The sequence below is a fragment of the Abrus precatorius genome, unplaced genomic scaffold (assembly GCF_003935025.1).
Source record: "Abrus precatorius isolate BTA unplaced genomic scaffold, Abrus_2018 Scaffold7, whole genome shotgun sequence".
Classification (NCBI taxonomy): domain Eukaryota; kingdom Viridiplantae; phylum Streptophyta; class Magnoliopsida; order Fabales; family Fabaceae; genus Abrus; species Abrus precatorius.
Window position 1 is genome coordinate 36,291,269 of NW_020874417.1, and position 25,966 is coordinate 36,317,234.

The following is a 25,966-nucleotide window of genomic DNA, read 5'->3' on the forward strand; positions in this document are numbered from 1 at the left end:
TATACAATTTTTCTTTTTGAATTTGTGCTGCCTTTGAATTCTTTCTCTTTTATACTGTCTTGGTTTTTGTTTATATTTTAATAAACCAATTTTGTTATAATGAATTGTTATATTTACTGCTTTGTCATTTATTATAATATTTCGTTTAAAAACAAATATTTTATATATAAAAGTTTAATTGTTAATGTTATTCTTAAACTTTTATATGAGCACAAAAATTATATGTTTCTTTAAATTGATACATAAAAAAAGAAAAACACCTTTTTAAAACGATTTTCTCACGGGCATACACTAAAGATTCAATAGCATATAATAAGTTTTTATTAGAAAATATAGTTTTTATATTGGATCTTATAATGTTTTGTGATTTTTAAGTAAAACTTTATTATATATATTTTTTATTTTATTTTATATTAAATATGCGTTTAAAATTTTATATATATATATATATATATATTTATGGGTTTGAGTGAATTATTATTAAATATTTAACAAACTCAAGTATAATGTTAGGTTATTGTTAACCTTTTAAAGAAAAAACTTTTGTAACATGATTGAGAAAAAGATTAATATTAGATTGATGATAAGAAATTTAAACTGACAAGATTTTATTAAAAAATGTATTTATTACATTAATAATATAAAAATGTAATAAATAATATTTTTAAATAAAAATTAATTATCTTTTTTATGAAAAAAAAGGTTTTAGAAGCTCAATATCAGTTTCAAAAACTTAGATTAATAATTTTGTATAATTTATTATTTTTAATTCAAAAAATTGACTATAAATTCTCAACTTAAACATTAAAAAAATTCAAGATATTGGTTTCAAACATAAGAAAATTTGACAAAATTATGAATGGTAGCGTTTTTGTGTGTATGATTGTCCGTATATGAGGCAGTGCTATGTCGTTGTTATTGTCAAATTAAAGCTTTTGAAAAAACAAGTCAAATGTTTGATTTCGAAACATTTAATTCTATTGACAAATTTCATATACACATACTATCATATCCCAATGTTACCAACTTTGTTAGCGTTCTCTTTTCTCATTTGAAATACAGTGTCTGACTTGATGAATTATTCTAAGTAAGAAATTATTATTATAATTATTATTATTATTAAGAGAGAGACATCTTTGTTTGTTGTACATATTGAGCATATGGTTTATGTAAAAACATACCAATGTTTAAGTTTCATGTCTAAGCATTTGTATTATAAACAAATTCACACTTTACAAAAATAAAATAAAATTGCATTAGCAATAAGAATTTTATACAAAATTATATTATATATAAATTATAAAAAGAAACATTTTCACCAAAATAAAATAAAAAATTTACATGCAATGTTTGCAATATATAGACAATATGTCCAAAAAAGATGCTACATGTCAATTCTCCTATATAATTTTTCCCACTCAACAATTTGATGGCTGTGTTGTAATTTTTCCTACAAACTATGTCTATTTTGAATTGAAACTTTCTTCTTTCATGCAATTTCAATACTTAGGTAGGTTTAGGTAGAAAATATTACACTCTTCATTCTCATAATTGTAGTTGTAATAATGATAATAAAAAAAAAACCTACTAATTTTAAAAAACAGTTTAGGTATTTAAATATTTTTTATTTGTTAAAATAGAAAGAAGGGAACGATACCTCTAATTTTGTTAGATGAGAGGCCACTTGGGAGATTAGCAGAAACATAACCTAAATAATTACAATAAAAGTTTAAATTGTGAACACTTTTATTCAACTGTAATTGCGTATTAGTACCTGAACATGTTTTACTACAGCATATTCTTTCTGATAAAAGATGCTCACCAAGTCAAAACTTTACAGTGCTTCAGAAAAATCAAAACCCACATTCAAGAATACAATTTACATACATATTTCAAAGTCTTAACTATTTAAAGTAACTAAATTTGTGTATATATATTCACTTTTATCACCATAACTGTTTTTATGCAAAACTAATAGGATAAGAGTAAAGTAAAACTTGTAATTAGCGAGCATCATAAATATATAATTAAGTTGTAATTATTTTACAAGTTGTTAATAGAAAGTTTGAAATACAAACAAGCCAACGCTCATGCATACGATAGAATTATGTATATACATGCTACTTAAATATAAGATTATTATATAAAACATTTACGTGTGTTTGTAACTTAATAAAATAAAACAATAATAGATAAAAATAACAAAAGATGTTTCTCAAGATGGATGTTTGTGGAACTTCATCCTTTCTCTTTCTATGTTGCAAACTTTGACGTACGATTAACGATAAGTCAAATGTATGGAGATTAAAAAAATTGCCAAGACATTTTTCTCTCTTAGTCTTAAATAATTATTAGCATAACCCAAGATTTAAACTAATGATCAGAAATAAATTTATAATAGAACAGAATATGATATAAACAGTATTGCGTAACACTTGTTAATGATCACGAGATTAGTTACAGTTATATCACAATTTATAAGGCCGTAGAGTAAATAAATTATCTTATCATCTTAATTATGTTACCACACAAGTTTTGATTGATTGATTGATTGATTTTTTTATTAGATATTTTGTTGTAAAATAAAAAAAAGCGGTTAAAATTATGAAAAAAATGAGATGGTTGATAATTTGATTTCATTGAGTGAGTGTTTCTCTTTCTCTCTCCAGTTCTTTCAACTGTGGAGCCCATAGCTGGACCTTTGCTTTGCTGGCTCCAAGGCAAGTTCACCATTGTTGCTATTTTTATGGACTTCTCCTCTCAGTTCAGAGTTAAATTATAAGGAAACAAAAAGCTTCAATCTTTCTCCAAACTTTCACACTCTTCAATTTTCAATTATCTCTTTAATGCACCACTCTTTCTTCTTCTACAACAGTTTCATACCCTTTTCCTTTGGTCCTAAACTAAACCATACAACAAAAAGACCCACTTTTGTTCCTTTGATGGATCCACAGATCTAATGATTTTACGTACACTCTTCACTTCCCTCTTCATCTGGAATAGCTTGTGATAATCAATAGTCAAATTGTAGGGTGAGATCTCTTACTATACTTTTTTTAATCTTTTTTGACTCGTGACAATGTTATTGTCGTTGCCGTACAATATGATGGTAAAAGTACTATCTTGGTGTCATTTTTGGATTAGATTGAGATTGTGTAACTTGTGGGGAGAGGGGGGGGGGTTTAATTTTCAATGTAAATGTGAACAAGGGATTTCCAGTCTGCTGACCCAAAGCTGGTATCTGGAAAAAGTGGGGTTTGACCTTTCAATTAAAAGAATTTTTTTTCCTATTTGTTGAATTTTTCATCTTTGGCGGTTTGTGTAGTCGTAGTTCTTGTTGCGATTATAAGAAACCAAAAAGATTTTTTTCACTGGAGAAGCTAATTCCTAATTTCAGTTTGTGGGTGCTAATCATTCTGTGAAAAAAAGTTTGTTTTGGACGTTTCTAGTTCATAAGTACGAGGTTGGGGTTGTGTTTGGAGTTGAACAATAATTAATTTAACTGTATTGGTTTGTTGATGTTGTTGTAGTTTGTGGTGGATCATCATAATCATCATCATTGTGGTGGACTTGTGAGGAGTGCAGGACTGTGTGTATCTACAGTGTATGAAAATTCTGGGGTTGGAACTTGTTTTTTGGGGTAGTTGATCGATGCGGAAATCCTTGACGGTTGTTTGGTGAAATGAGGGATGTTATCGGAGTTGATGAACTTTTTGAGGGCCTGCTTTCGGCCGGGTTCGGACGGATTTACACGGTCAGGTTCAGATGCTGGAGGTAGACAGGATGGGCTTTTGTGGTACAAAGACTCGGGGCAGCACTTGAATGGTGAATTTTCAATGGCTGTAGTCCAAGCCAATAACTTGCTGGAAGATCAGAGCCAGATTGAATCAGGCAGTTTGTGCGCCAATGAATCTGGCCCTTATGGTACCTTCATTGGTGTCTATGACGGGCATGGAGGGCCTGAGACATCGCGGTTCGTCAATGATCATCTGTTTCCCCATCTCAAGAGTAAGTTTGACTACAAGACCAGTAAATTCTTCAACCATTTTACTTCTTGCATTGTTATATTTTCATCTGCTTTCTGGCTTGCAAACCTTTTATAGTCAATTTTGCTTCTTAACTGGACAAAAATTCAGAGAATTGTCTTAGATAAAGCCAGGGGAAGAAAAGCAGTCACCTAATCCATTTTACCTCGACCCTTTTTAGCTAGAAAGATTAGATAATTTATTAGTTTGGACTTGGATTATGTTGCTTGCTTTAACATCCTGGGGACAAGATTTTTTCCTTGTGTGAAACCAATATGTGCCAACAAGAGACTCCTTATTTCTTTTATTTTTCTTATTTACCAGATAAATTGATAGGGCATAGGTAGTGAGGTTTCATTATTCTGGTGCCAGTCTGCCGAAAGTGGCAATTGAGGATGATTTCCTTCCAGTATTTTTTGTCTGTCATTGTATCAGCTATGAGATGAATTATGGCTATAAAAAGTGTCAGGTTTATGCAGAATCGAGACTAAGAAAATTGTTATTATCAATATCTGTGTTCAGTTGCATCTCTGTCATTCGTGGATTTATTTGTGTCTTGAACTATTGCTCTGCACATGATTATCAACTACTGATTAAACACATACTTTCTCTATTTTATATTTCAGGATTTGCTTCAGATCAACAATCAATGTCAGCGGATGTAATTCGCAAGGCACTTCAAGCAACAGAAGAGGGGTTTACGTCAGTGGTTGCCAGACAGTGGTCAATATCACCACAGATTGCGGCTGTTGGGTCATGCTGTCTGGTTGGTGTTATTTGTAATGGAACCCTTTATATAGCAAATCTTGGGGATTCCCGGGCTGTTTTGGGAAGAGCAGTCAAGGCAACTGGTGAGGTTTTAGCCATGCAATTATCAACAGAGCACAATGCATCAATAGAGTCTATAAGACAGGAGCTGCATTCTTCGCACCCTGATGATCCAAACATTGTTGTTTTAAAGCATAATGTTTGGCGTGTGAAGGGCCTTATTCAAGTAAGTCACTTGCAGCTAATAATATTGCTTTTCTTGATGCTAGAGCCAGTTATCTGTCTATTCTAGCTGCTACGTGTACATGTTGTAGAGAGCACAATGATAAATACTTCACAACACTTAATATCATTTTAAATTTATAACCTTCCAAAGATGGAAGCACAAATTTCAGTTCTTAGGATGTGAAGAATGGTTTCAGAAATACAGAGCTATGTTGTGCAGTAGTAAAAGAGACTTGGGTGGGGGTGGAGAGAGATAGAAAACTAACGGTGTCAAGTTTATTTGTGGGAAGAGATTATTTTTCCCAATTCCACTAGTTCTATGGTATACAACATGACTTTATGTAACTAGAAAATTATCAGTTGCAGTGAATAGCTATCGAGGTGGTCAGGTCTTAATATGATAGCATAATTCCTCCTCAATTCAGTTGCTATATGGCAGATGCTGGGCTAAATGGATTAATGTTATCACAACAGTTAAAATATTTTTAAATTTATGAGAGCAGAAAGACTCGTTCCCTTGGTATTCTGTAATTATGTTCTAGTAATTTCTTTATTATAATTCCATAATAATTTGATCTAATGAAGTCAAATACTATGTCTATAACATTTAGTGAATGGTATTGTTACTAATGCTTTTGTATCTTTCTTTACTTTATGAAATTTGGCCTTGGGCTTGTCATATCTAATTCTTGGTACTTCCTGTTAAACCTTGGGCTTTGTCAATTGTCATCACTGACTTTTATAAAGATGGTTAATGTATTTAATTCAGTGCTTAATAATTTTTTAGCAAACTAAACTTGGCTTGAAACATCCTTTTCTCTCTCAATTGATTTACATCATCTATTCTAAAATATTTTTTTTTCCGTGCAGGTTTCTAGATCTATTGGTGATGTATATTTGAAAAAGGCTGAGTTCAATAGAGAACCACTATATGCTAAGTTTCGACTTCGTGAGCCATTCAAGAGGCCAATACTGAGCTCAGAACCATCAATATTGGTTCATCATTTGCAGCCAGTTGATCAATTTATTATATTTGCTTCTGATGGACTCTGGGAGCACCTTAGCAATCAAGAAGCAGTTGATATAGTTCAAAACAATCCCCACTGTGTAAGATACATGCTTAAATTTGGCCATTCAAGATAGTTTTATAAAACTTATATCAGAACCAGTAAGATTAAATAAATATATTTTTCTCTTTTAGACTGAGAACTTAAGACATTATAGCGGTTTTATTTATTCCATAGAAACAAGATTAATTTTGGTTATATATAATGTCCAATATCTTTGCCGTGAGAAGTTGCCAGTCTATAAGTGGAAGTTAATGGCCTTTTATTTGTCCATAAGCTTTATGATGCACTCCAATATCATTTGTCTCATTTAATTGAGCTTATGCAGTTAAGCAATATAAATGTTTTTTTCTACAGCATTTGCAATGGAATTTATCAAAAATAGTGAATTCTTGCATACAGTATAGTTCAGTGGAAATATTGGAGAATGTGACGAATAGAAGACAGTAACCTGTAAAGTAATACTATATAAAGAAAATGTCAATATTATAGAGTTAAGAGCCGATTGTCTTTCCATGTGAGATGTGTAATCTAATGACTTCTTTGAATAATCATGCAGTACTCAAGTTACAGAACTTCTGTTCTTTTAAATTCTAACAACAAAAGTTGTCTGATTTTAGAAGGCATATTTAACATGTGTTGATATATGTAAATAACCATTACTGTAATTAGAAATAGCCGTTACCTTGAATAGGAGATTTGATTGTATATGATTAGATTTGTAATTACTTCTATTTACCACACATATGTACACACAAGGTTTAGACACCTCTTCTCTTTTCTTTAGATATAATTTTTGATAGAGAAATTCATTTTGGAATGTAAAACCTTTTCCTTGAATTGCATAATTCTTTGCAAAATAAATTATCTGTTATAATCAAATGTGGTTGTGCAAATTAGCCATCAAGCTATAGCAAATTCGTTGGATAATCTTAGATAGAAGAAAGATGACTAGGATATTGGTGTCACCTACAATATGCTTAAATTGCTCTATTGCGTGATATATAAAATATTTTCCAACATGTGGCTTGAAAACAATAACATATGTTTTTGACTATATATTATGAGGTCTTGAAGACATCCAGGTAAAAAGTTTAGTGCAAAATGGACTCATGTTTTATCTTCCATCCTTTCAGGGAAGTGCAAGGAGGCTGGTAAAAACTGCACTTCAAGAAGCAGCAAAGAAGAGAGAAATGAGGTATTCAGATCTAAAGAAAATCGACCGTGGAGTTCGTCGACATTTCCATGATGATATCACAGTCATTGTTGTGTATCTTGACTCAAATGTCATGAGCAGGGCAAGCACTGTGAAGTTTCCTAGTATTTCTGTGAGAGGGGGTGGTATCAACCTGCCTCATAACACACTGGCACCTTGTACCACACCAACATAGATAGGTGCTACCTCATCTAAAGTTGTATCTTTTTTCTTTTTCTTTGTTGTATCATTTTCTTGTGTGAATACAAGTTATCTTCAAATAGCAATCAGAGGAGCAGCACTTCAATTCTTTGAATGTGAACTGTTACTTACTAGAATACTAATACTCATGTTTAGGTTTTTGTTTTTTCTTTTTCTTTTCTCCCTCAAACCAAGAGAACAGAAGAGATATTCTGATGACCATTATAAGAGTTGCCTTGGCACCATTTTATCTTTTTACTTTGTTCACTTACATATCCTTTTCACCATTACAATTTGTGATTTAGAAACTGTTGCTATCTTGCATTGCAGAGTATGTTCTTTTTAGCCTTCAGGTGCTGGAGAGTGGATACAGTAAAATTACCATGCAAATGCACCACGTAGATGTTGCATGATGTGATCTTATGTATTCATTGTTATATTCAATTGATTGGTTTAGTACTAGAATCAATTTTACACTTTATGATATGCATTTTAATGTAAATTTTTTTATTGAATTATAATTTAAAATCAATCTTAGTGAAATTGCGAACTAATAGAACAACCTTACATATACCCACGAGTCTTCTTCCTCCCTGTGAAATAGGCATAAGTTGGACTTGTTCAACTAAGATATTTCATTTCTTTCATATTTGATAATTTTTTCAATATTGTTCAAAGAAGTATTTTTAAAAGATTCCACATTAAAATATTCATGTGCTTGGCAATAAACTTAAACAAAAAAAAAGTTTATTTGAATGATAAGATAAAATATTAACTCAATTCATCCTATTTCATCAGAAAATTTTAATAATATTTTATTTTTGAACAAAAACACCGAGATTATGAATAAGAGACATTTCTAAAAATAACAGACCTATTCACCCTATTAATAACCAAACTGGATCTAGTGTATTACAGGAAATTTACTTACTTTTAAAGTGTGAATATAAATATTTATCAAAATTCTGAATCTCAGTTAATTTTTAAAAAATATTTGCTTCTATATATTCATTATGAAAATATTTTGAGGATAAATAAAATTGCCAAATAACTCTACTTAATATCTTATAGTTTCTGCAGCAATTGTGATAGGTGGGCCAACCAAACAGGCACAAATTAGATGGTTTTAGGCACCGCAGAGTGGCTTTTAACGACTTTGAATAACTCAATGGAAATGAGAAGATTGTGGGGAATTGTTTTCTTGATTCGTTGAAAGCTTCCCTTTGTTTTCTTCTTCAAATTGATGGCATGCATAAACTATTAAGGTTGGTCCTGTTCGATTCCATGTGGTTTCTCCGTTATACTTTTGGTTGCAAATTGAAACATTAAACAGTTGTTTTCCCTTTCTTTTTTATTATTATAACGACTATTTTTAGATGTAATTGATGTTATTATATTACACGACTTTCAATGAATGGTATGTTGTGTTTAACTGTGCTCGTCGTCTTTAGAAATGAAAACAATTGTTATAAAATATAAGTTGATAAAATCCATACAAATAAGGACATACTAAAAATCTATAGATGTAAATTAATAAAACATCAAATATATTAATTGATATGTATAATCTGATAAAAAAAAATGATAAGAATAAAAGTGAATTAAAAACTGATTGTTATAAATCAATAAATTTAATATGAATAAGAAGAAAAAAAATCAAAACTCAATTGTATGAATAATTTAATCAGGTGGACAAAAATCACAAAACTAAAAAGATAAATGACCAGAGAGTGAAAAAAAATTGAATAACCATTAACTATTAACTATATTATTATTGGAAAGTAAAATAATTTAAAATATATAATTTATTTCTACAAAAGTATATTTTAATAAAAAAATTCACATTTAAATAATGATAAATATTAAAATAATTTATATTACTACATGTGACATTAAGTCTCACTAAATATCATTATATTAAATAGTTGGAGATAGAAGTTTAGTTTTCATAATTGTTTTATTTAACTTAGAAAAAAATTACTTTTATTAAAAGATATCTATTATTTAAATTAAAAAATTGAAAAAATTAACAACTATATATGTTAAAAATTAAATAATATTTTTAATTAAAAGATATTTTAATAAATTATAAAAAACAAAGATTAATTGGTAATTCAAATCACAACTAAAAGGATAATTTACTCATACCTCCGAATTTAAGTGGATGATCATAAATAACAATTACAAGCCAAACCATATTTCATACATTTATTAAAGATCACAAGATTAAAATAATAGAATATGATATAAAACACAATATTGCACATTATTTTATGATGACAGTTATCTTATCACACATTTTTTTTTAAAAAATTCTTTAATAAGCATATATATAAAAGCGGTTAAAAATGTAATTGTATTAAAAAATTCGATAGTTCATAAATTGATTTCATTGAGTGTCTTTTCTCTCTCTCTAGTTCTTTCAAGTGTGGAGCCCATAGCTGGACCTTTGCTTTGCTGGCTTCAAGGCAAGTTCTCCATTGTTGCTCTTTTTATGGGACTTCTCCTCTCAGTTCAGAGATAAATCGTAAGGAAACAAAAAAAGCTTCAAACTTTCTCCAAACTTTCACACTCTTCAATTTTCAATTCTCTCTTTCATGCACCACTCTTTCTTCTTCTTTTTCTTCTTCTTGAACGGTTTCCTACCCTTTTATTTTGCTCCTAAACTAAACCTTCCAAGAAAAAGACCCACTTTTGTTCCTTTGATGGATCCACAGATCTAATGATTTCACACACACTCTCTACTTCCCTCTTCACCTTGAATAGTTTGTAATAATCAATAGTCAATTGTAGGGTGAGATCTCTTACCATACTATTTTTAATCTTTTTTTGACTTGTGACTATGTTATTGTTGTTGCCGTACAATATGATGATGAAAGTACTATCTTGGTGTCATTTTTGGATTGGATTGAGCTTGTATAACTTTAGGGGGTTTGTTTTCAATGCAAATGTGAACAAGGGATTTCCAATCTGCTGCCCCAAAGCTTGTATGTGAAAAAAATGCGTTTTGACGTTTCAAGAAAAAGAAAGAATTTTTCCAATTTGTTGAATTTTTCATATTTAGCTGTTCTGTGTGGTCGTAGTTCTTGTTGCGATTATAAGAAACCAAAAAGATTGATTTTTTTTTTTTTAATTGGAGAAGCTAATTTCAGTTTGTGGGTAATCATTTTGTTAAAAACAGTTTGTTTTGAACGTTTCTAGTTCATAAATACGAGTATGGGGTTGTATTTGAAGTTAGACCATAATTGATTTTAACTGTATTTGTTTGTTGATGCTGTTGTAGTTTGTTGTGCATCAACATAATCATCATCACTGTGGTGGACTAGTGAGGAGTGCAGGACTGTGTGTATCTACAGTGTATGAAAATTCTGGGGTTGGAACTTGTTTTTTGGGGTAGTTGATCGATGCGGAAATCCTTGACGGTTGTTTGGTGAAATGAGGGATGTTATCGGAGTTGATGAACTTTTTGAGGGCCTGCTTTCAGCCAGGTTCGGATGGAATTGCACGCTCAGGTTCAGATGCTGGAGGTAGACAGGATGGGCTTTTGTGGTACAAGGACTCGGGGCAGCACTCGAATGGTGAATTTTCAATGGCTGTAGTCCAAGCCAATAACTTGCTGGAAGATCAGAGCCAGATTGAATCAGGCAGTTTGTGCTCCAATGAATCTGGCCCTTATGGTACCTTCATTGGTGTCTATGATGGGCATGGAGGGCCTGAGACATCGCGGTTTATCAACAATCACCTATTTCCCCATCTCAAGAGTAAGTTTGACAACAAGACCAGTAAATTCTTCAACCATTTCTGTATTGCAAAGATTTGACTTCTTGCATTGTTATATTTTTTTATCTGCTTTATGGGTTCCAAACCTTTTATAGTCAATTTTGCTTCTTAACTGGACAAAAATTCAAAGAATTGTCATAGATATAGCCAGGGGAAGAAAAGCAGTCACCTAATCCATTTTACCTAGACCCTTTTCAGCTAGAAAGAGTAGAGAATATAATATTTTGGACTTGGATTCTGTTGCTTGCTTTAATGTTTGACGAGATTTTTTCCTTGTGTGAAACCAGTATGTGCCAACGTGAGACTCATTCTTTCTTTTATTTTTCTTATTTACCAGATAAATTGATATGCCATAGGTGGTGAGGTTTCATTCTTTTGGTGCAAGTCTACCAAAAGTGGCAATTGACGATGATTTCCTTCGCATTATTTTTTTGCTATCATTCTATCTGTATGTGATGAATTAAGGCTATAAAAAGTGTCAGGTTTATGCAGAATCGAGACTAAGAAAATTGTTATTATCAATATCTGTGTTCAGTTGCATCTCTGTCATTCGTGGATTTATTTGTGTCTTGAACTATTGCTCTGCACATGATTATCAACTATTGATTAAACAGATACTTTCTCTATTTTAAATTTCAGGATTTACTTCAGAGCAACAATCAATGTCAGCAGATGTAATTCGCAAGGCACTCCAAGCAACAGAAGAGGGGTTTACGTCAGTGGTCGCTAGACAGTGGGCAATAACACCACAAATTGCGGCTGTTGGGTCATGCTGTCTGGTTGGTGTTATTTGTAATGGAACCCTTTATATAGCAAATCTTGGGGATTCCCGGGCTGTTTTGGGAAGAGCAGTCAAGGCAACTGGTGAGGTTTTAGCCATGCAATTATCAACAGAGCACAATGCATCAATAGAGTCTATAAGACAGGAGCTGCATTCTTTGCACCCTGATGATCCAAACATTGTTGTCTTAAAGCATAATGTATGGCGTGTGAAGGGCCTTATTCAAGTAAGTCGCTTGCAGCTAATAACATTGCTTTTCTTGATGAGAGATAGATAAAATTGTCAAGTTTATTTGTGGAAAGAGATTTTTGTTCTCAACTTCACCAGACTTTTTATGTTATTGAATAGCATGAATTCTATGGTATACATCGTGACTTTATAAATCCAGAAAACTATTGGTTGTAATGAATAGCTATTGAAGTGGTCTTAGTACAACAGCATAATTCCTCCTCATTTCAGTTTATATATGTTAGATGGGTTAATTTTATCATGACAGTTATGATATTTTTAAAAGTTATGAGAGCAGAAAGATTTGTTCCCTTGCCATTCTGTAATTCTGTTCTACATCATTTTATAAATGTTGTTTATAATATTCTGTGAAGAGTAATGTTACTGATGCCTTTGTATCTTTCTTTACTTTATGAAATTTGGCCTTGGGCTTGTCATATCTAATTCTTGGTACTTCCTATTAAACCCTGGGCTTTGTCAATTGTCATCACTGACTTTTATCAAGATGCATTAATGTATTTAATTCAGTGCTTAATATTTTTGTTTTAGCAAACTAAACTTGGCTTGAAACATCTTTCTCTCTCTCAATTGAATTACATTATATATTCTAAAATATTTTTTCCCTTTCAGGTTTCTAGATCTATTGGTGATGTATATTTGAAAAAGGCTGAGTTCAATAGAGAACCACTATATTCTAAGTTTCGACTTCGTGAGCCATTCAAGAGGCCAATACTGAGCTCAGAACCATCAATATCAGTGCATCATTTGCAGCCAGTTGATCAATTTATTATATTTGCATCTGATGGACTCTGGGAGCACCTTAGCAATCAAGAAGCAGTTGATATAGTTCAAAACAATCCCCGCTATGTAAGATACAAACTTAAATTTGACCATACTAGAGGGTGTCATATAACTTATTTTACTACCAGTAAGATTAAAATGAAAACATTTATATCTCTTTTAGACTGGAAACTTAAAAAATTGTTGTGATTTTATTTTATTCCATGGAGATGAGGTTGAATTTTGTTATATACAATGGCCATTAAGATGGTGAATTTGGTTTTTGACCGATTTCAATGACGTCGTGTGACCTGTGATTTATATAACCAATTTCATGTAGTGGGGATAAGGTTTGGTTGTTGTTATAATGTCCATTAAGATGATGGGACATGTATCTTTCCCAGAAAATGGAAGTTAGTGCCACGAAAATTGTCCATAAGCTTTATGATGTACACCTATATCGATTAAGTATGTTGCATTTATTTGAGTTGATGCAGCTAAGCAATCTAAATGTTTTTTTTTTTTCAGCAGCCTTTGCAAATTGAGTTTGCCTAAAACAGTGAAAGTAATTCTATATAAAGAAAATGTCAATATTAGAGTTAAGAGTGGAGCGCTTTTCCATATGAGATGTGTAATCTAATGGCCTTTTTTGGGTAATCATGCAATATTTAAGTTACTGAGATACTGTTCTTAAATTCTAACAAAAGAGTTGTCTGATATAATAATGCATAGAGAAATTCATTATGAAATTTTAGCCTTCCCTTGACTTGAATAACTCTTTGCAAAATAAATGGTCTGTTATAATCAAATGTGATAGTGCAAATTAGCCTTCAAGCTATAGATAATCCGTTGGATAATCTTAGATAGATGACTAAGATATTGGTGTCGGATAATATGGTTAAGTTGCTCTATTGCATGACACATAAATTATTTTCCAGCATGTGGCTTGAAAACAATTTATTAACATTTCATTCTTACTATATATTATGAGGTTCTGAAGAATTCCAGGTAGTGCAAAATGGACTCATGTTTTATCTTCCATCCTTCTTTCAGGGAAGTGCAAGGAGGCTGGTAAAAACTGCACTTCAAGAAGCAGCAAAGAAGAGAGAAATGAGGTATTCAGATCTAAAGAAAATCGACCGTGGAGTTCGTCGACATTTCCATGATGATATCACAGTCATTGTTGTGTATCTTGACTCAAATGTCATGAGCAGGGCAAGCACTGTGAAGTTTCCTAGTATTTCTGTGAGAGGGGGTGGTATCAACCTGCCTCATAACACACTGGCACCTTGTACCACACCAACATAGATAGGTGCTACCTCATCTAAAGTTGTATCTTTTTTCTTTTTCTTTGTTGTATCATTTTCTTGTGTGAATACAAGTTATCTTCAAATAGCAATCAGAGGAGCAGCACTTCAATTCTTTGAATGTGAACTGTTACTTACTAGAATACTAATACTCATGTTTAGGTTTTTGTTTTTTCTTTTTCTTTTTCTTTTCTCCCTCAAACCAAGAGAACAGAAGAGATATTCTGATGACCATTATAAGAGTTGCCTTGGCACCATTTTATCTTTTTACTTTGTTCACTTACATATCCTTTTCACCATTACAATTTGTGATTTAGAAACTGTTGCTATCTTGCATTGCAGAGTATGTTCTTTTTAGCCTTCAGGTGCTGGAGAGTGGATACAGTAAAATTACCATGCAAATGCACCACGTAGATGTTGCATGATGTGATCTTATGTATTCATTGTTATATTCAATTGATTGGTTTAGTACTAGAATCAATTTTACACTTTATGATATGCATTTTAATGTAAATTTTTTTATTGAATTATAATTTAAAATCAATATTAGTAAAATCGATGTTGTCAAAATTTAAAATGGGACGAAACTAATTGAACAACGTTACATATATGCCCTCCAATATGAAATAAACATCTATTGGGCTTCTTCATAGGGAGATTTTTCGTTTCTTTCATTTTTTGAAATTTTATTTAAAAAATGTTGTTGCATAAATGATTATAAGAGAATTGAGGACCTGGATCCTCTGCAGTCATTTTTCCTGCATTCATCATTCAATGATTCAACTTTGTTTTTTCCTTCCATTTAATTAATTTTGTTAAATTTTAAAAGTAAAATGAATAGTGGAGATTTATGACTATGAAAAGTTGACTGCTGGGGATCCATATACAAAAATCGACCTAAAAAGTTCACGTATTTGGAAATAAACTTAGAAAAAGTAGTTTAATTGAATGATGAAATAAAACTACCTTTGAAGAGGGAACATAAAAGATAATCAATACATATAAAATTAATCTTACTATTTTTTAAAAATTTGGTAGTATTAAAATGAAAATTTTTTGAGGATAAAAAAGATTGCAATTGTGATTGGTGGGGCAACAAAAGCAGGGACAGAGTAGATAGTTTTAGGCACAGCAAAATGGATTTTAACGATTAGGAATAGCTGAATGTAAATGAGAAGGGTTCATCTTGTTTTGATCACTTGACAAATGGCTATGTCCTTATGGGGAATTATTCTCTTCATTCGTTGGAAAGCTTACTTTGTTTCTTCTTCAAATTAATCAGCTACGATGATGCCATGCATTATAGTTTTAGATTTGGTTGGAAATGGAAACATTAAACAGTGCATGGTCACTGCAACTGCTATTGTTATTATTGATGCTGTGTGAGTTCTTTTTACACTGCACAAAATTATTAAAATTTATGACTTTTTTAAAAATTAATTAAAAAATAAATATTTTTTGAAATAAGTAAATAATATAAATATTTTTAAAATAGATTATAATCTGGAAAGGAAGATTTTATTGTCCATAATAATTTTATTTTACCTAAATCAATTATGATTGTGTCTTAAGTGACATAAACTGAGGTTGATATTAGCAATAGCAATAGAATATAAAAGGGTTAGGGTTAGGGTTAGGGGTTAGGGGTTAGGGGTTAGGGGTTAGGGCTGAAAATATTTATTGGGAAAATCTAGCCACCAGTAGTGAGGCAGGGCATCTGATCTAAGGGATAAATTCGTCATTAATGCAAACATTTCTATGAGACATCTCTGACTGCCATGTATCTGTTGTGCTAAACCTTCACTGGATCAGAATTTATTTTATTTAATGGGATACGTTAAGAAATTAAAAAATATTTTTAATATATATTTAAAGAAATATGTAATAAATATTTTTTTATAAATTTAAAATAGTATTTTAAAATATAACATTTAATTTTAACTTTTCAATATGTGTCTTTAAATACATTTCTATTTTATGTAATAAAATACTTTTTTATTTATCTACATATTTAAAATAATATATATGATATCAATTAATATTATAAATAAAAGAGAATGATTTTATTTTATGGTATAAATAAACACAATTATTCTCTCATTATAAGAGGATTAGAAGACAAAGACTAGAGTCTAAAGAAACGGAAACCAAGACACCGTTTACTGACAAAAACAAAACCATCCTCTGGTGTAGTGGAACGGTTTTCTCTCTCTTTCTCGCCCTTTTTTGGCCCAAATAAATTAATTTTAAAAACATGTTAATTTTTAAAACATTATTATTAAATAGAGAAATCTAAAATTAAAATATTAAAATAAAACATTTAAACAGTAAAAGTATTAAAAAAAAGTTAAAAAAATACACAATACATACATGTCACACTTCAGTGTGTAGCACAATTTATTTTAATTTTTTTAACAATTTTACTATTAAATGTGTTTTTAGGTCAAAAAGTCCTCTTTCTCTCTCTGTTTGACTCCTCTTTTTACTCACAAGTCACCACCACCCTTCACTCTTCCCTGCATCTGTGTCCTTCTCTTACCTTCACTCTTTACTCCCATAAATAATAACTTTTTCTTTTTGTTTTTATGTGTTTTATTTTTAATCTCTCTACTCTCTATGCCATTCTACTCTTTTTAACAAGGAATGCCTCACCATGGCCGTACTCAAGTATCAAGTGGATATTGCCAAACACTAGAAAGAACCCTTCTTTCTCGAGCCCCTACCTCCCTCTCTCTCTCTCTCTCCCCTCTATTGCTGTGTAGTCAAGTTATAGACTTGCAGTTTATTTTAGGATATTTACTGCTAATGGTACATTTTTTAAGGATAATATTTCCATTAACTCACTAATACTACTAATAATAACATCATATATTTTTAAGTACTTTGTTAATTGTAGAATATAAGAAATAATATTTTTATCAAAATAAAGTATACTTATTAATTACAATTGTAAAATATATTATTTTAATAAAATTTGACTATAAAAAATGTTAAACTGTTAACATTTTTTTAATGTCTAAATATCACCACCATCTTGTTCTTAGCTGGTGACTTGTGAGAAGTGCTGATCTACTGAGTCTCAAGAGATGGAAATGTAAAATCTTTGCCGGGTTGTTCTAAAGCTTCTTCAACAACATCTGCATTTTTTGTCTCAAAAAGAGGGATGGTTTTATTCCAAAACTTAAACATGGTTTAAAAAGGCTATTTTTTGAAAACTTGTCTCTTTTAAAACCCAGTTGAAAGTTCTTTCTCTGTGTCTAGGAAAGCTCCCTCCTTTTTTGTCAGAGAAAAGAACAGCACACTCCACAAGTAAGAGCCTTTCTCACTCCATCCTCTAAAAGCATCCAACCCTTGTGCTGCTGAAGATAAGGAACACTTAATACACAACAGAGAGAGAAAGAGAGAGATGGGATGTGTTGCCTCCAAACTAGAGGAAGAAGAGGAAGTAGTAGCTATCTGTAGAGAGAGAAAACGTTTGTTAAAGCTAGCTGTGGAGAAAAGATACGCACTTGCAGAGGCTCATTGCAAGTATTTTCACTCTTTGAATGCAGTAGCTGCAGCCATTAAGCTCTTTGTTGCACGCCATTCTTCACCTTCATCACCTTTCCTCATAACTTTCCCTCCTCCTTGCCCTTCTCATTCTCCTCCACCAACAGAAAATGTGATAACCAACCCCATGTTCCTCCAGCAGACACCATCAGAAACCAAGCATGAAGCTATTGCTTGTGACTCATGCATTTCTTCTACAACCTCAGAGTCTTCTGAGGAAGAGAGTGAAGAAAAAGGGGAGGGAGAAGATGAAGGTAAGGGAGAAGAAGTGCAAGATGTGCAGCCATGTGGGTACTACTACATGCACATGCCTATGCCTGTGCCACCTTCAATGCCATCACCGCAGAGAGATTTTGGGTGGGATTTCTTCAACCCTTTTGAGAGTGTGAGGACTGAGGTTATCAGTGGCTACCACAGGAACTCGGATGAAGATTTGAGGGCAGTGAGGGAGGAGGAGGGGATTCCAGAGTTAGAGGAGGAAGTGGAAAGAGAAGAGCTTGAGCACAAAGTGATGAGTGTTGAAGGGAATAATAATAATAACAACAATGAAGGTGTTGAGCATGTGATGAATAGTGTTGAAACTGTTAAAGTCGTGAATGTCCCTGAAAATAAAGGGGAGCAAAGGGGGCTTGCAGTTCTTGATACACCAGCTGAGGGGAGAGAGTTGCTTGAAGCTTTGAAAGATATCGAGGACCATTTTCTAAGGGCTTATGATTCTGGTAAGGATGTAACCAGGATGCTGGAAGCTAATAGAATACCCCTTCATTCTAGTTTGGACGAAATAAAAGGTGGGACCTGTCTTCAATTTCTTCCTATAATCTAAAAAACTTTATGGGCTATTTTGCAAATATCAATTTCATGTTTATAGTTTAGTTTAAGTAATTGGTTCAAGAAAACTTGTTCACTCTGTGTTGGTTTTGCCTCATTTTCTTAGCCTCATCTTTAGCATGTGCAAGGTATGATTTAATGTCTCCGTTAACTTATTTTTATTTCCATTATGGACTGTCCTTTTCTCAGTCCTACTTTGGATATTTTAGGGTACACTCCAACCTTGGACTGATGGACACCTTAGTTGATCTTTATACTTACTTATAAATATGTTATTTGAATTTTCTCATGTTCGTGCATAGGTCATCGTCTGACACCCTATGTCTGGAGTTTCTAAATTGTTTTTTAAATTAACTAATGTGGGTATGGTCTCCTATAGGTACTCAAATCAACAATTGACACTTGTAAAAGCGTATTTTTAACTTGCATTTCTTACGTAGGCCATGCCACATTCAACATGTTAACTGTTAATTTGAATGCCTTGAGTAGACTGCTGTCTTTTTTCTTTTGTGAACTAATTGCAGGGTATATCTGAACTCAAAGGTAGAACTATTCTATTAGGATATTTGGTGTGTGTTTGGATTAGTTTATTGTATGTTCAAAGCAACTTTTTATAATCAAAAGCTTAACGAGGGAGCTCTAGAAGAGGGGCAAAAAATAATGATTTAGCTCTTAAAAAAATCAAAGCCGTGCTATTTAGTGTTATATTCGCATGCTTACAAAGTTGATATTCTGCATGCCTCATCTTGTGATATCTTTTCCTAATAGACCAATGCATTTTGTAATTCACATACTCCTCCATATCTACTTCATTAGCTCTGCATGGGTTCATATGCTTCTGTTTCAAGTTTCAACCCTTGAGAATTTGAACCATCTGATCTCAATGCAGAAAGTTCGACCAAACTCATTCATGCAATAACATGGAAGTCTATTTCATCTAGGCAATCGTCATGCAAGAGTCTCATGGTGCCAAATACAAGAAATTCTTCAACTTGGGTGGAATATAAGAATGATCTGTTTGATGATTATGGAGGAATGGATTCAGGAAGTCATTTGTTAACCTTAGGAAGGTTATATGCATGGGAAAAGAAACTGTTTGATGAGGTTAAGGTAGGTTAATTTTATAATTCCTTTTTTAATCCATATTTTCTGTTTTATCATTATGCTGCTTCAACATGTTACTTTTTTTACATCTTGCAAATCATGCATAAGTTCTCTTATTCTGTTTGTTATATTTTTAATATATGCCTCATTTATTATGTTTCCTTTTAGGCAAACTCAGATTGGTGATAAAAAAATATCTTCAATTATTTTAACGTGGAATAATCTAGAAAATTTGAACTAAAGACAATCATGGCTTTTCATTTTTCTAAGTGTGTGATTGTTTTGTCTAACTGCATGTATCACATCACAGAGAACACATTGAAAATATTAATATTTTCTTATGTCTCTTTGTATGCATTACATTGAATGAATTTTTTCTATCCATAACCAAACTGCTAAACTTCACAACATGTCCTTGATAATGACCAAAACAAAGAGATGACTGAAATCAACTTCCCTTGAGAATTTTAAATTTCTTTTTTCATTCTTATCAGATCTTGTATTTTTCAAGCATGGCCTTGTTTCACTTTCAACATTTGAAAACTTTCCTTACCCTAGGCTGGAGATAGCACCCGGAAAAATTATGAGAAAAAATGCACGCAGCTGAGAAATAAGAACGTTAGAGGAGATGATGAACTAAGCACAGACAAAACTAGAGCTGAAGTGAAAGATCTATATGCTGGGATCTTGGTTGCAATTCGACGTGCAGAGTCAATTTCAAAGAGAATTCAGAAAATGAGAGATGAAGAATTACAACCTCAAATTGTCGAACTATTAAAAGGGTGGGATAAGATTACCACTGGAATCTAAACAGACTAAATTATTGAGTTTCATTGATTTCTTACATACCCTTTTCCTAATGCAGCCTGACCCAATCATGGAAAATTATGTTGGAGTCCCATGAAACCCAGAAGAAGATTCTCTCTGAGGTCAAATATTTCACATGTGCCACATATGGGAAATTCTGCAATCAATCCCATGGACTTGCAACACTTCAACTCGAAGCTCAGCTTCAAAATTGGCGCGACTGCTTTAAAGAGTATACTGCAGCGCAAAAAGCATATGTTGAAGCGCTGCATGGATGGCTGAGTAAGTTCATAGTCCCTGAAGTTGAATTTTATTCAAGAAGAAAAAATGTTGCTATTCCATATCAAGTCAACGGGCCACCACTACTGGTGATATGCAATGATTGGTTATCTTCCCTGCAAAAATTACCTGATAAAATGGTAACAGTTGCATTGAAAAGTGTCGTGAAGGATGTGAGAGCTCTGTGGCTTCAGCAAAATAAAGAGCAGCAGCAGAAAAGGAGAATAGACAGGCTAGAAAAATATTTGGACAGAAGATATTCAGGATCACATAAAGTGGAGACTAAGATGCTTGAGTTGCATGTCTCGGACCAGAATTCAGAGGCAGGAACAGGTAGTCAAGACGAATGCATGATGGATAAGAATGATCACTTGGAGACACTAAGAAGAAAAGTTGAGGTAGAGAAGGAGAAGCACCACAGTTGCATGCAAGAAACACAGAGGATCACGTTACATGGATTGCAATCTGGGTTTTCTGTAGTGTTTGAATCTTTAACAGAGTTCTCCAAAGCATCCCAAAAAATGTACAATGGTCTTGTAACTTATAGTGAAAATAGTGACAAAACTGGGAACATAACGTATATAGAAGTTGGTTGCAATGTTGAAAATTGCAACAGCCAAAATGGACAATAGTATTAGTGAGGGAGATATTTGTGGATTTGGGGTGCTTTTTGTAATTATAATGTTATTATGTGTTGTGTTATGTCGAAGCATCTCGCTGAGACATCGATTTTTAAGGTACTATTAGTTGATCAACTGCACTATTGTATTAGCAGTTCCTATTTGCTGAGACTGTCCACTATGTTGATTGTCAATTCTCGATGTTTCTCCCCATATTGTGTTTAGAAGGTGAAAAAAGGATCAAGAAAATGAGAGGATGTTATTAACACTTGCGGTATAATTAAATTTAACAAGTTAGCGAATATGATTCTGCATTGCTCTTGGATTGGCGTTGGTTGTAATTTCCTTTACATCTCTATTGACTGCCCCTTTTGTGTATTTATTATATTACAATTTATAAATAATTTACTAAAGGAAAGTGTTCTCTTTTGTGCTTAGAGATTGAGAACTAAGATGACTAATGCATTGAGGGAGGATAATTGGGTTGCTGATTAGTGATGGGTCACTGGTAATATCAAAGTTTGGCCTGTACCATTTTGATCGGCCTCCTTGTGGGTTTTGCTGATCTTGCTAGAAGCCTGAGGTGCTTCGGCTGTACCATTTTTGTTCTTGGCCTGTTTATCCCTCTTTGTAACCGGGGGAAAAAACCATGACTGACAAAAACAAAAAGATGAAAAATTTATATATACAAATGATTAATGGATTAATTATTTATTTCTTATAAAAAGAGCTAGAAATAAATATTTTACGGACTCAAAATTTGACAATACAAAAAACAGTCTCTTTAACTAAGCAGACTTACGTTCCACTATACATGTACTTAATATCAGTGTGAGTGCACGTGCGTGTGCGTGTGCGTGTGTGTGGAAACCCAGCATTTGGCGAACAAAGTGAAATGTATGCCTTTTTTGTAACTTCATCTAAACACAAGTTGTGTCGAATTCGAGGTGCAGTCTTTGGGTGAGATATGTACAAGTACAAAAGGCAGGTGCTTATGACCTACACGGAAAAAGCATAAGACAGCTGCACTACCATAAAGCTTTGGGACAAAATGCCAAAATGTAGCAGGTTCAAAGTAACATGGTTTGAAATCCATCTTAAACATTCAAGCATATCCACCATTTGCCCTGTGGTGGGCCAGGAAAATCACTTCCATGCTTTAAATTTGGAAAAGAAACGAGAAACACTCAATAATGAAAGGTTAAAAACACCTTTAAAGGATTAAAAAGGAAACATCTCCCAAGTGTTATTTTCATTTGGTTTATTAAGGAAACCAATATTTATTGAGATAGCAATACACTCAAATTGCTCACCAACTGTGAACATAAATCAGCATCTTTCCAGAATATGTTTCACGCTTCTAATTTGCCAGATAAACAACTACATCCTGTTCAAAGTATTGTACAATATGCAGTGATTTCACATCCTAAAAAAAGCTGGGGTATGATCATGCTGCATGCAAATGAATAGTTACACGTCTCACATTTTAATATAAGATTGCCATTCTTTCCTGTCTACCTTAGGTACAGAGAAACAAAGAACTAAGAGAGAATTATGATATCACTGACAACAGGAGCAGGAAAGTGTATGCCCAGAAATGGGATCATATCCACCTACAACCACTTCTTTACAGCTGACCCAACCACAAGGCCAGTTATGAGTCCTATGGTTACAACAGTAGCCTTCCCTGTCTACCTGGTATGATCATGCTGCATGCAAATGAATAATTACAAGTTTCACATTTTAATGTAAGATCACCATGTTTTCTTGTCTACCTTAGGTACAAAGAAACCAAGAATTGAGATATAATAATGATTTCACCAACAACAGCAGCAGGGGAGTGTATGCCCAGGAATGGGACAACATCTACCTGCAACCAGTTCTCTACTGCTGACCCTACAACAGCACCGACTACAAGCCCTCCTATGGTTATAACAGTGGCCTTCCCTGCAGAAAATAAGCAAAATACATTAGGAGGAAAATGAGAAAGTGAAAAAAACCGTTTATATTAATCCAAAATGATAAAGCAGAGTTTAAGGAATAGGCAAAAGATCAGGCAAGCTTTAAAAAAGATCTCAACCGCCCGTAGATGAAGTGTCATTTATTGAGTAGGTCAACTTTTTCACGGCAATGTCATACTTCAGCCCAGTTTGGATAAACTTTTCAATAAGTACTTAAAGGAAAGGAAATACAATAGTAAAATAACTCAATTTTCTCTCGGAAAGTTAAAATTAATTTATACACCTAAACTTTTGAAGTTAAATGAGAGAGATTCTAAAAAAAGTAAACTGCAAAAGTTGATTCATTTTACCTCTTTATTTTCTTTTATAAGCACTCTTAATAAGTTTATCCAAACTTATTTGGAAAAAAAGGCATTTGATACTTCTTATTCCCTCCAGACAGCCATTTACATAGACATAATCTTCATGTTAGGTAAATTAAGCCCTCACCTCAGAGACACAAGCAAGCAGTATCCAGATTAGTAACATCAGAAATACAATTCTTTTATATAAACCAAAAAACAAACTTTTAATAATGGGAGCCTGGTCTGGGAGAACATAAGAAATGAAGTCAATTCAACAGGTTGGCTCAATCTTATGACAAATTCCAGTGAACTGCTTAACAATGCAGCCACTGATTGTGCACTTTGTGTCTAGTTACAGTGTAAGTGAAAAGTTCAGCAAACAAAATGCTATATCCTGAACGATTAAAACGTAACTTTAAATCTACATCATGCAAAGTCTCATCATCCACAGAGACCTTACATTACCACCAAAAATTGCCCTTGATTCATCCCACTTGTTGCTAAGGCAAATCTCATCGTGATGATTTTCATTTTTCTCTAGCTTTCCCACTCATTATAGCCTTCCCAATGCTCACTTTCTTTCCAACATACAGATCAAAACAAAGATTGCCAGTCATGGAGCACAATATGAATGAGAAAGCTCCTTACCTAACTTAACATTCTTTTTGGTCATGAAATACAATGAAGCTCCAAAGCTACCAGCCAAGATGAGTCCAGGAACATCAGCTCCGGCATAAGACGCGGAGGGTGCAGCAGCCCCATTAAGATAGGTTAAACCCATCAATGCACCATACACTCCAGCCTGTAAACCAAAATCACTGGTGGAAGGTGACTCAATTGACACAGGTGAATTCTTCAACCACTGAGGCATCGATCCGATAGCCGCCGGCGACTTCACACGTTTGACATCAGCATAGCGAACACTATTGTTGGCTACTTTCCCTGCTCGCCTCTGAATTAGGCTCTGCATGAGTAGCATGTCATATGCAGCCTCAACCTAAAAAACCCGCCACCAAATATCAATTTTATCAGTGTTTCTCTCATAACTAATTCTGATATAACTAACAAACAACGGTAACTGAAACTAGTTAAAGAGTAACAACAACCATAACTAATTTATGATTCCGCATCATCAAATCACAAACGAATTCAAGATATTTTGAATAAAAACAAAAAAATATTTTTTATATATTTGTGATTAGCGTTGGGAATTGAAGAAAACCTGTGCAATGGCTTCTTGGTCATCTTTGCAATTGGCGAGGATGGAGTTTTTGGCGCGGAGTATGTCCTCGAAGGAAGCTCCCTCCGACACGCCCAAGAGCTTCAGCGCGTTTTCCATCGACATCTCGAACGGTGCTGAGTCATCGGCTCGCGAACCGGCTTGAACCGGTGCCACCGTCCTGCGTCTACACTGTATCTGCGGCGGCGCGGCTCGCTTTACGAGTGGTTTTCCCAGCGGAGCCGCGTCGAGTCGCCGAACCGGCGGTCTAGGGAAGGGTGAACCGGCTGATAGACGGTCGGGCCGGACGGAGAGAGTGGCAGCCATGTATTCTATTTTTCTGTGAGAAAAATAAAATGTGAGGCTTCGAGTGAGTGAGAAATGTTGAAATAGTGAGTTTTAACGGCAACATCCACGTTTGTTTTGTTGCAGTGACAGAACACTCTCGTTCCTTCTCCACCGTTGATGCAAAAAAATCATCATCTCACCGGTTATTATTACAATAGAGTCGCGTCTTTGTTTCTTCTACGCCACATTATTGTGTTGATTGTGTGAGTATAACTGGTCAAATTAAAAAAAATAAAAGTAATTATTACTTTATTAGCTAAATAATTCGTAAATCTCATATTTATTTATCAACAGATGTGTGAAAATGCAATTTACAAAAAACAAAAGGTATTTATTTTCAATAATTATTTAAATTAGTTTTCTGACATTGGTTGTTCTTGTTCAGTGCCTTGATTTATTAATTAAGAAATAATATATTGCATTATTTTTAAACGTGACACATGTGAAGCAATGTCGTTCAAGTGCACATAGCCTTCAATAACCAAGTTAGAAAACACTTTAGAAGCATGATACGTCTATCTAAAAAATTATAACTGGTTTAGTTTACTTT

General features: G+C 33.1%; 4 protein-coding genes across 7 annotated transcripts; 3 read left to right on the forward strand and 1 right to left on the reverse strand.

The window, feature by feature from the left end:
* Nucleotides 1-2,743: 2,743 nt before the first annotated feature.
* Nucleotides 2,744-14,741, forward strand: LOC113873228 (probable protein phosphatase 2C 60). 3 transcript variants are annotated; one of them, XR_003505933.1, is made up of 6 exons: nt 2,744-3,032; nt 3,531-4,008; nt 4,652-5,019; nt 5,889-6,125; nt 7,222-7,643; nt 14,520-14,741. XR_003505933.1 is itself a non-coding variant. In XM_027511270.1 (5 exons), exons 2-5 carry the CDS (start codon nt 3,690-3,692, stop codon nt 7,474-7,476), a joined length of 1,179 nt encoding a protein of 392 aa, XP_027367071.1. In that variant the 5' UTR covers nt 2,744-3,032; nt 3,531-3,689; the 3' UTR covers nt 7,477-7,853. The 3 variants fall into 3 exon arrangements, 2 of the variants coding, with proteins under 2 accessions (XP_027367071.1, XP_027367072.1); XM_027511270.1 differs by lacking the exon at nt 14,520-14,741 and having other exon boundaries at nt 7,222-7,853; XM_027511271.1 differs by lacking the exons at nt 2,744-3,032; nt 14,520-14,741 and having other exon boundaries at nt 3,312-4,008; nt 7,222-7,853.
* Nucleotides 9,888-14,761, forward strand: LOC113873227 (probable protein phosphatase 2C 64). Of its 2 annotated transcripts, none has more exons than XM_027511268.1 (5): nt 9,888-10,275; nt 10,765-11,242; nt 11,901-12,268; nt 12,901-13,137; nt 14,104-14,761. In XM_027511268.1, the coding sequence occupies exons 2-5, from the start codon at nt 10,924-10,926 to the stop codon at nt 14,356-14,358; spliced, it is 1,179 nt and encodes a 392-aa protein (XP_027367069.1). In that variant the 5' UTR covers nt 9,888-10,275; nt 10,765-10,923; the 3' UTR covers nt 14,359-14,761. The 2 variants fall into 2 exon arrangements, with proteins under 2 accessions (XP_027367069.1, XP_027367070.1); XM_027511269.1 differs by having other exon boundaries at nt 9,938-10,008; nt 14,104-14,626.
* Nucleotides 14,762-17,763: 3,002 nt separating this feature from the next.
* LOC113871923 (nitrate regulatory gene2 protein-like) lies at nt 17,764-21,681 on the forward strand. Its single transcript, XM_027509015.1, has 4 exons — nt 17,764-18,694; nt 19,624-19,844; nt 20,397-20,644; nt 20,704-21,681. The coding sequence occupies exons 1-4, from the start codon at nt 17,764-17,766 to the stop codon at nt 21,554-21,556; spliced, it is 2,253 nt and encodes a 750-aa protein (XP_027364816.1). The 3' UTR covers nt 21,557-21,681.
* Nucleotides 21,682-22,759: 1,078 nt separating this feature from the next.
* On the reverse strand, nt 22,760-25,441 carry LOC113873229. The gene is made up of 3 exons (XM_027511272.1): nt 25,072-25,441; nt 24,498-24,846; nt 22,760-23,491 (listed from the first exon to the last, which is right to left on the reverse strand). The coding sequence occupies exons 1-3, from the start codon at nt 25,393-25,395 to the stop codon at nt 23,316-23,318; spliced, it is 849 nt and encodes a 282-aa protein (XP_027367073.1). The 5' UTR covers nt 25,396-25,441; the 3' UTR covers nt 22,760-23,315.
* Nucleotides 25,442-25,966: the final 525 nt, after the last annotated feature.

What these genes read in the sequence shown, in the direction of transcription:
- LOC113873228 (XM_027511270.1), top strand. Translation starts at nt 3,690, where the DNA reads ATGTTATCGGAGTTGATGAACTTTTTGAGGGCCTGCTTTCGGCCGGGT. An exon ending in GTGTGAAGGGCCTTATTCAA is followed by an intron (nt 5,020 to 5,888) that starts GTAAGTCACTTG and finishes TTTTCCGTGCAG; the next exon opens with GTTTCTAGATCTATTGGTGA. An exon ending in TTCAAAACAATCCCCACTGT is followed by an intron (nt 6,126 to 7,221) that starts GTAAGATACATG and finishes CCATCCTTTCAG; the next exon opens with GGAAGTGCAAGGAGGCTGGT.
- LOC113871923 (XM_027509015.1), top strand. Translation starts at nt 17,764, where the DNA reads ATGGGATGTGTTGCCTCCAAACTAGAGGAAGAAGAGGAAGTAGTAGCT. An exon ending in AACTGTTTGATGAGGTTAAG is followed by an intron (nt 19,845 to 20,396) that starts GTAGGTTAATTT and finishes TCCTTACCCTAG; the next exon opens with GCTGGAGATAGCACCCGGAA. An exon ending in GATAAGATTACCACTGGAAT is followed by an intron (nt 20,645 to 20,703) that starts CTAAACAGACTA and finishes TTCCTAATGCAG; the next exon opens with CCTGACCCAATCATGGAAAA.
- LOC113873227 (XM_027511268.1), top strand. Translation starts at nt 10,924, where the DNA reads ATGTTATCGGAGTTGATGAACTTTTTGAGGGCCTGCTTTCAGCCAGGT. An exon ending in CCTATTTCCCCATCTCAAGA is followed by an intron (nt 11,243 to 11,900) that starts GTAAGTTTGACA and finishes TTTAAATTTCAG; the next exon opens with GATTTACTTCAGAGCAACAA. An exon ending in GTGTGAAGGGCCTTATTCAA is followed by an intron (nt 12,269 to 12,900) that starts GTAAGTCGCTTG and finishes TTTCCCTTTCAG; the next exon opens with GTTTCTAGATCTATTGGTGA.
- LOC113873229 (XM_027511272.1), bottom strand. Translation starts at nt 25,395, where the DNA reads ATGGCTGCCACTCTCTCCGTCCGGCCCGACCGTCTATCAGCCGGTTCA. An exon ending in ACCAAGAAGCCATTGCACAG is followed by an intron (nt 24,847 to 25,071) that starts GTTTTCTTCAAT and finishes CGGGTTTTTTAG; the next exon opens with GTTGAGGCTGCATATGACAT. An exon ending in CAAAAAGAATGTTAAGTTAG is followed by an intron (nt 23,492 to 24,497) that starts GTAAGGAGCTTT and finishes TATTTTCTGCAG; the next exon opens with GGAAGGCCACTGTTATAACC.